The sequence below is a fragment of the Plectropomus leopardus genome, chromosome 9 (genome assembly GCF_026936395.1).
Source record: "Plectropomus leopardus strain MGB_pleo_1.0 chromosome 9, ASM2693639v1, whole genome shotgun sequence".
Classification (NCBI taxonomy): Eukaryota; Metazoa; Chordata; class Actinopteri; order Perciformes; family Serranidae; genus Plectropomus; species Plectropomus leopardus.
In genome coordinates this window covers 32744146-32757207 of record NC_142184.1, presented here as the reverse complement: position 1 = coordinate 32757207, position 13062 = coordinate 32744146, and the positions used below count along the sequence as shown (strand labels likewise).

The 13062-nt window shown below is 41.1% G+C and overlaps 1 protein-coding gene across 13 annotated transcripts in view; it reads left to right on the top strand.

The window, feature by feature from the left end:
* The window catches only part of agrn (agrin), a 355349-nt gene that overhangs the window by 78094 nt on the left and 264193 nt on the right, over nucleotides 1-13062 (top strand). For 9 of the 13 annotated variants that reach the window (XM_088082551.1, XM_088082544.1, XM_088082541.1 and 6 more), the window contains exon 3: nucleotides 8996-9016. The exons of the other annotated variants lie outside the window; for them this stretch is intronic. In XM_088082551.1, coding sequence (XP_087938677.1) covers nucleotides 8996-9016 — 21 coding nt within the window. The remainder of the gene's footprint in view (nucleotides 1-8995; nucleotides 9017-13062) is intronic. 13 annotated transcript variants of the gene reach the window in all.

The following is a 13062-nucleotide window of genomic DNA, read 5'->3' as shown; positions in this document are numbered from 1 at the left end:
AGATTCAAGAGCTCCGTAACACCCTCCAAGGTGAAAGAGCTTTGACTAACAGATATGATTCTTTGAAAAACTCCAAAAAGAACATGAAAATGCAAAATGATGCCCTTCAAAGACAACTTAGGGAGCTTACTAAAAAAATGGAAAGGGAAAAAGTGCTTGAGGGCAAGTGTACAGCGAGAAACGCGGAGATTGAAGGCATTAGACATCAACAAACTGCCCTTCAAGACCAAATCATGTCCTTAAGTTCTGTGGAAGCTGAAGTGTGACACTTGGGTTTTCTTTCATGCCAAAAAAACTTTATTTGGCTATTTCTTCCTAAAACGTAAGTTATAGAGCTTGGCAACTTGACATCATCATGCAGTGCATTGTGGGTGTTATTTGGGTTGGAACGGTCAGAACTGCCATATTGTGTGGCCACCCAGTAGATGAATAGCCAACATGTAATGGGTAACAGGTAGCGGTATTGGTTATTTTGTGCTCATTTTTCACTCAGTGTGCTGAAAAGTAGTTCAAACGACAGTGTATTGTATAGGGAAAACTTTTACCCAATGCAAAAAATGGTACATTGAGAAGATGTACAATCCACTGTGTTTTGAACTACTTTTCAGCGCACTGAGTGAAGAATGAGCATAAAATAACCAATACCGCTACCTGTTACCTATTACTTGTTAGCTATGCATTTGCTGGGTGGCCACATAATCTGGCAGTTCTGACCCAAACAACACACACCCACACACAATGCACTGCGTGATGATGTCAGTTGCCAAGCTCTATTAGTTATTATTTCATATTTTGGGTTTTCTCCGGGTGCTCCGGTTTCCTCCCACACCAAAAACCTTTATTTGGCTATTTCCTCCTAAAACATTAGTAATTATTTATTATTTCATATTTTGGGTTTTCTCCGGGTGCTCCGGTTTCCTCCCACACCAAAAACCTTTATTTGGCTATTTCCCCCTAAAACATTAGTAATTAGTTATTATATCATATTTTGGGTTTTCTCCGGGTGCTCCGGTTTCCTCCCAAACTGACAAACTTAAAAAAAAAAAAAATTAACAATAAAAATTAACAAAAATTAACAATAAACAATTGTAATTGGAATATATAAATATTCACGTTGAGTCTCTATTTTGGTATGGTTCTGCTTGTGATATATTGCTAGAGATTGTCTTTAACAGCTCAAAAACATTATTAACATTGTTTTATCATGTCAAGAAAATGAATTTATTTGTTATGCATAGCCCCTAGCATGTAAAGCTAAAAAAAACATTAAATAATAAACTTACACATATAAAAATGTCCCGCTGATGCACTATTTGAATGTGACTGCCTGTCTTCCCCAATTTGTTTCCCGACTTGACCATCAATTGACATGTGACTTTAAAATACACCAGAATGCTTCTCCATTAACCGGCACACTGATTTCGCAGTCCTCTCTGCTCGTGGGTGGACATGGATCAAATCATGATATCCCTCATCTGACGAGTGCCTGTATCAAGGACGTTACACTTCTCAATTACCGTCCTCTGCACGTCCTCTGCCTGCCAGCTAATAACTTCAGCCTGCATTCATCATCACTTCAGATCTCTCATCTCTCATGATTGGATCAAAGTTTTTGCCTGATTCGAACAGAACATTCTGGTCCTCTGTTTATGTGTGATAATTGATAACGGTCCCCGTCTTCTCCTCATTTTCCTTAACTCTCACACACACTCTAATTTGGTGAATCTCTCGCTCTGCTGATGAATTTACGAGCTTGTTAATTGGCTAAATTAAAAGCCATTTCCTCTAATAGTGAAAGATTTAGGAGACATTAATAGATCAGTCTATTTCACTAAAAGGAGGAAAGTCTGGTTTTCTGGTAGGGATGGAAATTATCCAGAGGGAAGAGGCGGTGAAGGATCGGAAAGCTATAAAATAAAAGGGGGTCGGGCAGAGGATTCAGTGATGTCATCTGTGACACCGGGAAGAAGGACTGGACTCATTGCTTTATGGACGGCTTGGGTACTTTTCATTTCCTTTTGCCTTTTTGACTTTGACTACCGACATTAACTGCCTGGTTGAATTACGCAACAAGGCTCATTGGAAAGCTTGGCCATGCCAAGTCTGCATTTAGTAGTGGACTCATGATCCTGATCCATTTGATGAATGCGTCTGGGAGAAAGCCTTTATTGCTTGGCTGCCACAGAGAACACTTGACAAGCTAGACATGAGATGGCACTTTTTGGAGTGGCCCAGTGTCCTCTGAACAGCAGGTTTTACTTTTTTTTTTTTGTTGAACGCATTGTAATTTTTAATGGACTGTTTCATCCAATCAGAGCTTCAGTGGATGCATTGCCCGCGCTAAAAGTATGTCCACGACTGAGTATAACTATTTTGGGGGACATACAACAAACACTGTGTGTTTGACTGTAAAACTTCAATTAATAGCCTAGGCTATTATTTTCTTAAATCACTGAACTAAACAGGCTTATATATGGGTCAGCTTTTATTTTCATTTCAGTTTGATTTAAGTTCTCTCTCCCTCAGAAGGCATTGCTCCTAAGCTGCCTGAAACAGCTCATTTGAGTTTCAGTGTTACTTATTGATATCATAATGTAACAAATAGAAAAGAATGTGCATCCAGAGAGCCAGCTGATCAATCAGAGCAGACTGTGCTTCTCGGGAGCTGGGACATAAGCTCAGACAGACAGTTTCAGACAGAGGTGCTGCAGCAAAAGGCTGTATGAGACACATGATATGTTTTCTGAACATTTAAGTGTGTAAACCTATTGTAGTAGGCCCCCAAAATAAAAATATGATCCCGAAAATGAGCATGGTAAGGCCTCCTTAAGTAAATCTAAAGCCATTTGGGTTCATTTTAGTTTGTGGCCCAGGCAGCTGCTTAGCTTGCCTCATGGTCAAGTCTGCTCCTGGCGTTTTTTCAGTGAACCAGAGCGTACTTGTGAAAATGTCCTTAGTTACATTCCAGCTCTGGTCAGCAGAGGGACGCACAGTAACTAAAATTACAGTTCGTCGGCTCAATGCACCAAGTATACTTGTCACATTTTAGCCCTGAAATTTAATAATCCAGTCATTATGGTTCCTTTTAAACCTCAGCTAAATCAGATTAAATGATATGCATGCAGGATTTTAAAAAATATTCCTCAAATTTAAAATGTTTTTTCCTTGTGTTTGATGACAATTTGTGGCCTGTGAAAGTGAGTATTTTTCTCTTTTTTCTTGCTCTCGACCACTTGGAACATTTTCTCTTACCTAAGAGAAAAGAAAAAATAAGACACTGCTAAATCCCAAAAATCAGTGATTAAGGTAAGGTAGGTAAGGTAGATTTATTGGTCATTTTTCAAACAAAGTTTAAAGAAAGAAATTTTATTTTTACTAAGAAACTAAGGACAAATCCTGGATATGAGCAAAAATGAGAGAATTTTTTTCAGATATTGTTTCTTGCATGAGGTCCATTGTGTCTGAGCTACAAATGGGTATAAAATAGTTATTTGATCATGGCTCCTAAGACTACCTGCTGACCAAAGGCAATGGCAAAGGATTGTTTTTCATATTTTGTGCTTTCGGATCCACCTTTACATTTGTGTGGACGTGGCCTGAGCCTCAACACACCCCTTGATGTTGTACAGTGCAGTACAGAGGTTTGAGAAGAAACAGTCATCTCTTGCCACAGCTGGAATTTTTGGAACGTGGGGGGCCACCAGCCTCACGCCTCCTCGTAATGTCATCAATTGTAGGCTTTGGTGTAAATGGACCACAGGGGAGGAGTGCAAACACGGAGCCCCTTCATATCAGGACAGCTCCCACTTTTGACTTTTTGACACTGGCAAGGCAGCAGGGGCTGCTGGGAGGCCAGTAGGGAGACAGACAGATTGTCAGCCAAGGAGTGGGAGGAAGGGTCCAAGGGGACCCTTGTCAAAATAAGGATAACACTGACATAGAGACAAGCCTTTTAGGCCTTTGGAGATCCAAGCCTTTTTTTTGTTCATTGAGAAATTTCTCTTCTGGAATCTCCTTAAATCAGATAATCTATGCTTTCAGATGAGTATTTCTGATACCAGACTGTATAAAGCTCATTTAATAGCGTCTGATATGGGCACTTAAACAAGACAATGAATATGTGGCTGAACAAAACTGGCAAAAATCCACCTCATATAGCAGTGACAATTTATTTTCATTACAGCAGTGTTTTTTTCAGTCTGTCCTGGCTGTCTATCTTGATGTCTGCTGTGGGGTGTTTAATCTCTTCCCTCACACTAAATTAATCAAGGCAGGCCCGGGCCCACAGAGGAGCTGCCGATTTGCGTTGCGTGAAATTACGCTATTGTGAAAAGATTCTGCTTGAGCGAATGGAAACCTTCTTTGCATTTCTATCTTCTCTTTTATATAATCATGGTGCCACCGCGCTGCCTATGCAAATGACTCATTACGGAATGTAAGTGGCCCTCTGTGCTCTGAGATTAAGCTAGCCACAGTGATACGCCACTAATCGCAGGAAAACACTTACACGCTTGACACCCTGATCTCACCTCTAACACTATATCTGGATTAATAAAAACACCAAATGGTCTCAGCGTGAGGACAGGTTGATCTCACTCTGCGTGGCCTCAGCAGCAGTTTGAGTCTTTCCCTTCCATTTCCCCTGAGATGAGCCAAATCCACATCACTGAAGATAAACAAATGCATTGCTTTTCACTTCTGGCGAGCAGTTGTTTGGCAAAGTTCGCCAAGGCCACGTAAATTGGGGCGACATGAAGGATGTGTTGCACGAGGTAAACAAGTACCACGGGGATCATTCTCTCCTTTTCCCCCATCTCACCTCTGGCCCATTTCTCAGCCACTATTTATTCAAGTGGTTGAGAAAAGGAGGGGACGATGAAAAGGTTGTATACACCTCACAGCTGGAAGCTGATAGGACTTTTTACACCCCACAGTGTCCTGCGTGTGAGAAAATGCAGTTGTTGGTCCAAGTCCCTTAGAAATCCCACCCCCCCTCCCGCCTTTCTCAGTTCCTGGCCCTGTCTGTGGATGACCTAAAGGCTCTCCAGTCCAGACTCACATATGTTGTCTGAAGCTCCTATACATCCTTTTTGAATTGGGGATCTGAGAAGGCTGCTTTTGTTCGTCCTAATGATGTCCACAACTAGTTTATAACAGGAAGAGAGGCCATTGAAAAGTAGTTAACCTTATAAGGATTTTGCATTTTTTTACCTACAAAACATTATGTTTTAGTGTTTAATGCTCGGTTCACAACCACAATTATGAATAAGGTATTCAGGATTTAGAGTATGTTGATTATGGTGGTCACATACTGACTTACCACTGTTCTGTAAATAGTGAGGTTTCCCATTAAAGCCTTAACCAATGTGAGAACAGAAGGGGGTATTTGAATGTATACAATAGAGCTAGAGAGGGGGAGGGAGGGATGACACATTTTTCTTCCTGTCTGTAAAATGCTTCCTTTTTTTTGTGTGTGTGTGTGTGTGTGGGGGGGGCAGTATTCTTAGAGGAAGGGGGTATCTTGTCAGCAGACAAAGACCCACCCCCTTCTTGCTACAATAATAGTAGGTTTTACTCGTAGTGCTCTTTACATTTGGAACATGTATAAGTGCTACATAAGCATTACCTTAAAAATGTTCACATTTTCTCACAAAATAATGTTTTAGGTCATTTTTTAAAACTCTCACAAACACACACACATTTGGACAGGACTTTTCTTAAGTGTCCATCTTTACAGATAACAGCATTAAGAGGGAAGAAACTGTATGTGCAGGGACACAATTTAAGGCCTGCTTTGTTTTGTTTGAGATCAGATCTTTGTTCTTGTGCCTCTATATGTACCTCTCCACTTTTTTTGAAAACTCACTCAAGAGAAGCTTTTGGAGATGCACTCATTGACTGCCATTGGCCTACCTGTGAATGCATGACATAGAAGGGCAATTGACATGCTGTGTCTGTCCGTGGAATGTGTGTGTGGGTGGCAACATGCAAAAAGCCATTCAGAGTCCAATGAGTCCATCTGCTAGGTTTGAGGCCCTGCTCACACACATGGACACACACACACACACACACACACACACACACACACACACACACACACACACACACACACACACACACACACACACACACACACACACACACACACACACACACACTGCTGTCCACCACTTGTCTCTATAGCTGCACCCCAAAGGCCCAACTTAATATCACACCCAAGTCATACGCCTTGATTATGGTTTTCGCCTTTTTAGTTTGGCCTTAAAATTCTTACAAACACTAGACAGCCCACAATTAAGTTTTCTGTAACATTCACAGATTTGATTTGGTTTGACTGTCACAAAAGACCACATGTTTGAATATAGGTACATTAGAGTAGTGTTGCTTGGCCACCAATGATATCCTGTCCCAAAACAGAAATTAACATCCATTTAAAACAAATGACTATCCAAATTTAGGACATCATTTGTGTATAAAGGCCAATACATTGGAGGGAAAACCCTATTTGGATAGGATGGTGGATGGAGGATGTGAACAATAGCTATAGCCTCATTCCCATTACGCAGAAACTCCAGGAACACCTGCTAATGTCTGGCTTTTTAATGCAATGAGAATGCGTACAAGTGGCATTCATACCCGGGTCGAATTACTGTGCAGTGGACACAGGTTTTTGATGCCTCCGGCTCCGATCGGCATTGATGGGAACACAATACCCAGGTAAACGCGGTAAACTGAGCTCCTTAACAGGTGAGATGCAATGACACGGCATCACTAATTACTGTCTGTCTCCTTCTAAGCAGCTAAACACCAATCTAAATACATCTGCTGTCTACTGTTTCCCTGCTCTTATGCCTGTCTGTGACGTTGCATGGACACACACACACACAGACACAAAAGCTGACAGAATGGCAGGCTTGTGTGGTGCAGCGGTGTGTTCACTGGCAGTTGGAATGCAGTATTAAGCTGGGATACCCGTGTTTGAAAAACCTACATGCATGCGCTAATTTTGGTAAAATAATCTTAATAAAAGTTATGAGTGTTTCCTACCTCAGCGATACATTTTGGATAAAAGACCGCTAAATCTGTCTGACAGAAGAAAAAGTCACAAGCTCTCCTGATTTTCCCCAAATTGACTCACAGGGGTTAGTAGCTCCATTAATGTGTGAAAGGTGACAGCTAAATGAAAGAAGTGAGAAAGGCGATATGTAGTAAAAGGAGTTCTGTTCATTTCTGACCTTGGGTGGTACCAATGAGCATTAGTCCTCATTCATTTGTACTAATTTTGGTTCCAGGCACTAAAAACGAACTTTCACACACCAGGAAGTCCTGTGACCGCCCCCCTGCTCGACTCTCCCTGACATGAATCACTTAGAACCAACACACTCTGAGCTAAATGAACTCCCCCTCCTTCTCGGCCTTAATCACATTAGCCTAAGTGATATGGGAACGCCAGGCCAGACACACACTCCCTCCTACTCTCTCTGTCTTTCAACCCAAATAAATAGCCACTCCTCCAGAGCTTTAAGTTGTCTTAAGCTCCATCTTTGGATAATAGACCGTTTGCTCCCCCAAAGACCCCAGTGTGGAATAATGAGGATCAAGACAAGGGCAGAGAAAGCAGGTCGAGAGAAATGCAAGAGGGTGGAACAGAGTAGGAGAGCTGACACTAGGCTAATACCCGCCCCGGGACAAACCCCATCAAAACACCTGTTTTGTCAGGGTGCGGGGTTATTGTGCGGAACGACTACTGGATTTTTATGTAGCTGACTACTATTGGGGTGGTGGCTGAATGGATTTGAATGAAACAGGCTCATGCGCGGATGGTGGCCGTTTTGACCTGCTGTGAAAAAAATCAAAGGGTAGTACTGAAACTTCCAATTACGATAGACATGTAGTATTACTGCCTTTTTTAGGTGTTTTTGCAAATGACCAATTTTACTGTGAGTTAGGACTTTGGAAGGACTGTCGACCTCTAGTCTGGTGTGTTTCAGGCCTTATAGCTTTGTTACTGTGTAACATAAAATTAACACATTTCCAACAGAAAAAAAATGTCTTGAGTGGTTTCACCGAATGACATGACTTTAAATACTGTAACAGGCAACAGTTGCACTGAAGTCATCTTTATACAGCTACTCTGTGTGGGTACTAATGTCAAAATCCTGAAATAGCTACAATTTGGCAGCATTTCATCTAAGAGAATACAGTGTAAATTTGATGCTTATATACAGAATAACCAGTGTTACTGGCCATGCAGGACACAGACAGAATGTCTTTATGGGTTCCTGGTTAATAATCAATGGAGGGAACTCTTTGGTTTCTGTGTTATTCTCCGGTAAATAGTTCCCAGTTCCTGCCTGCCCCAGCCCATCTTTTATGGATGATCCTCTCATATGCCTTGTCAACATGGCTTGCCATCAATCTGCATCAGCTGGGCAAACAGCAGATTGACGGGCTTGTGTGAGCCTGTGTGTGTATGTGTGAGACAGAGAGAGAGAGCCTGTGTGTGACACAGAGGAGATGTCTCTTGTGTTTGAAGTGGGTGGGTTTAGTCAGGTATACCATCCTCGTAATTGTACTTGGCTCTGGGCTTTTGGGTCGTTGAATTCAAAGTTTTGTGCAACTTTCATCATTTTTTCTTCATGTTTTGCATTTCTTTACCTCAGCAATATTCAAAATACTCGATGCAAGATGGAAATGATAGTATATATTGAAACATTTTTTTGACAAGCATTTTTTTTTTGCCAGAGACGCTGATTATTACTTGTGTAAAAGGACGCAATTTGTAGTCTGCGATCACCTCTCCTCCACATCAACCTCCTTCATCCACTTCCTGTCACTCATCCATCCCAGACTTATCTGTCTCTTTCCACTTCAGTCCTCCACTTTTTCTAAAGTTGTGCGCACTTCTGAGCTTTGTGTGCTTTTTGGAAATCCAACTTTCACTAACTTTCTCCTTTCTTCTTTCTTTTTTTCTTTCCCGCTTTGCCTACCGAAGCTCACAAATATATAATTGCAGGTAAGCACACCAAACTGTCTTCAAGTGCTTCGTCAGCTTACTAACAGGTGGTTAATTTTCACATGTACTGATTAGCTTTATGAAAAAAAAGGAGTTAACTTTAATGGGAAAAAGCTCTATCTCTTTTAATGTTGGCCTAATGAAAATACAGACGAAACTAGTACCTTGATGATCAATGACACACACACACACACACACACACACACACACACACACACACACACACACACACACACACACACACACACACACCATTGAAGTACACTCTCAGGAGGTCTGTGTCTGAACAAAATATGTCTGAGTGTGTCTGAGTGTCTCTGAGTGTGTGTGTGTGTGTGTCTGATTTAATATGGTATAAGAAGGACTTATGTCTTATGAAGGACTTAAGTTATGCGAGTTGTATGAGGATACATCCTGTCAGGGAACAGAAGGCTGTGACCGTGTTCACCTGTTGCATGCTTGAAAAATGTCTTTAAAAATCTTTTCCTCTTTTATATGCTTGATACTTGTACTGTCAGAATTAAGGGCTGCAGTATCATGTCATACATGTTTTGTGTATGTAATTTTCTGCAGTGTAATCAGGGCTGCCACAGTAAATTTATCACAGCAATGCAGCATTTGCGTCAAGCTCCCTGCAGAAAGAGGACCAACTATGGCAGCACAAATGTTTTTGACAGTCATTGAGAGTACTTTTTGAAGTAAAAGTATTTAATTGTTTACTGGTGTCAACTGGCTAATATTGTCACGAAGGAAAGGCAAAAATCTAAATGATTGCTGAATTCCACTTAGCTGCATCAGCTCCAGGGTCCCTGTTTTCTGCATGCAGGATCGTTGTCATTCTGGTCCACCCACACCCACTTTAAACCCCACTGTTGGTACCGATATGGATACAGATAATTAGGTTAGTTGAACAAGTACAGATAATAGTGTACTTGCTCATACTTAGTGGATTTGTTACTGGTAAGAGTACAACCAGTCAGGCCTATCTGTGTCACTGTACTTCTTGCAACAGCAACAATTAAATTGTCATATTATGGCCATGCTGCAGACCTGAAATGGGATATTACTTTTTATATGATAAAAAGTTTTTATTTTCTTTCCAACAGTATCAGTTAACCCACTATATCCCTGCAGCCTGCAGTGTTGCACAACTTCAGAGCTGGGAAATCAAAAACGGCACAGCCCTATGTATCGCCCTGTTTGTCCTTAACAAATATGTGTTGGTGTTTGTTCAAAATGTACACACCTGTGCACCACTGTGTATGGTATCAACCATCAAGTGAGGCTTTTAGACTTTCACAAGATTATGTGGCGAGGATAAGGGTAGGGTCTGGGTCAGAGGTCATGCATGGTGCGGTGATGAAGGCTCTGGTGCTTGCAGCAGTCTGTGACCTGCTCAGCGTCAGTTTCCTTGGGGATCTCATTAACTGCTATAACGGCTAACACTCCTCTTTGAGCAAACAAGCACCTGCTGAAGGAGAAATCAACACATCCCAGAAAAGCCTTCAGACCAGGTGGGGTTCAGACTACAGTGTAATAACGAGGGTGAAATTTCCTGTCTGTTACTTTTGTTGTTACCAGTCCTGTCCTATTTTGCCCTCCTCGTGTTAAGTATTTATGCTGCTTTAATGAAATTACCATTTTGAGGTATTATTATTTTTAAAGATGGTACGTAGAATTTAAATTGTGTTGATAAGTAACCGACTGTCACACAATCCTGTGGTTGGTGCCCTTTCTAGTCACAGCTCACACAAACCACCTTGAATTCCACTTCAACTGTGCATACCCAGCCCTAACATGTCGGGTCCTACTGGGTCCAGACTAGCTGGGTTCAGACAAACATTTACCAGATCAGGTTCAGCCAACTGGATATGGTGTTTCAAGTTCTTTTTGTGAAAATATGGGGTAAAAATCAACGTATCGTCATAGAACAGTTCGTATGATATCTTCTGAGGATGCACACACAGCAGTTCATATGATATACTATGAATTAACACCCCACAAATCATGTTAGGTCTTATACGTAAAGTTACATAATTAACTTAAAATTCATGTGGTTAGGTTTAGGAAAAGAAACACAGTGAGGACATGCGTTAAAATGATGCAAAGTTCACACAGTTCTCTGACAAAAGTCTTGGTGGGAAAGTCCTGGGAGAGAAGTTTTCTGACCCATCCACCACCACAACCTGCCTCACAAGACCACTCGGGGCGACTTCTTAGTTTGCCACTGTCAGTATATTGGTCATGTAATTACAGGTCATGCAGATTATACATGAATTACTAACTCGTGATTACGCTGGATATACATGAGTTTTGTTGTATTAATTTTTGTAGGAAACTGCACGAACAGTCTGAGAAAATCCTGGTCAAACTTTAAGATGTTGCTTGAGCGGAAAGGGAGCTGTCAGTCAAGCGGATCTGATCTCAGTCATGCTGTCAATTAAAGCTCTTAGAAAATTAGAATAAGCAAAATTGTTTTTGCTGTCAATCATGGCAGAAAATCCCCCTTTGATGGAACTGAATAACTTATTAAAACTGAGCTTATCATGAAAACAAACACTTGAACAAACATTAAGGCCATAACCTAGTGACAGAAACCATCTTTGGGTAAAATTAATTTGGCGTGTACTTTTTACTATGAGTTTTTAGTTTGGCCTATGTCCGATTCACTAACATGGAGAGGCGGGCTTTATGACCTATACTGCAGACAGACACCAGGGGGCGATTGAGACTGTAGTTTGGACATACAGTAACATTTCTCTGTTTTGTTTCTGTCTTTTAGCTGTGAACCTTTTTTGATTTCTCATTCTTTCCTTTAGCCTTTGAATCATATGTTGTGCCTCATTTTAATCTGACAATGAAAGAATATTGGGGGTTAGGAGTTAGTGGGGCAAGATATTTTTTCGATTTTGTCAACCGTTTGCTAGACCTTTGTCACATCTGCGTTGTCAGACAGTACATATTCCTCAGTTCACGGTCGCAGTGCGTGACAGCACATGAATAGCACATTCTGCTATGAGCTGCATGGGTCTCATCACCAGCGGACCCTTTTATCTGCACACCGGCATTTTCCTCAAGCGCCCCCCATTCAACAAAGAACAGGTAGTTTGGCCCTTTTCAAAAAGCAATGCACCGTTAACAATGCACGCCAGCGGAGAGGACATCTTTTGTAGGCTTAGCTATGAATCGAGCAGATACCAATTTCCTTCCCTGGCCAAAGACAGATCCGTTGTTCCATTTGTCCGCTCCAGTGATCCTCTCTTTTTCTGAGCCAGAACTCCATTATCAGCCCTTTAATGTGACTTTCAAATGCGAGAGGATGCAATTATCTGCTGTCTGGTTTGGGAGGTCAGTCTGTGCAGTAATCAGGATGGGAGGGTTACGGCCGGTAGCTTCTGGCTCTTTAGCCTTCTGTTCCCAAGAGTGTAGGTGTCATTCATATTAAATGATAAGCTCTACGGTCAATATTATCCAGCTTTCTGGTGGATAAGTAGTCACTACACATAAATCCTTCACCTCTGCACATCTTGTCCTCGTATTCCGCTGGACTTTCTGAGTGACAGCTGACAGTCGAAAGGAACTGATGAAAGGAGAGGGCTTTCTTCTCTTTTCCATCTTTCAAATGAGCCTTATGCTGGCTTAAAGATAGAGCTGCAATAACAATCTATTAATGAATTAGCTATCAACTATTAAATTAATAGTAAGCTAATTTGATAATTGATTTATCAGTTTGAGTAATTTATAAGAAAAATAAAGTCAAAATTCTCTCATTCCAGCTTCTTAAATGTGCTTCATTTCCTGTTTCTTTACTTCTCGGTGACATATTTGATGCTGTTTAGAAAACACTATCGACATTTTTCCACTATTCTGACTAGACTGCTAGACTTCTGACTGACTGTTCTGTCTGATGTAGAGGCTATCACCTTTGACCTTGAAGCCAAGACAATGCTTGATAAGTGTTTTTTTGTACCAAACTCATTAGTTTTTTCAAGGCTGGCTGATTTACTTCAAGGCTTAAAGACAGTTTCTTTGAATAATGTTGAGAT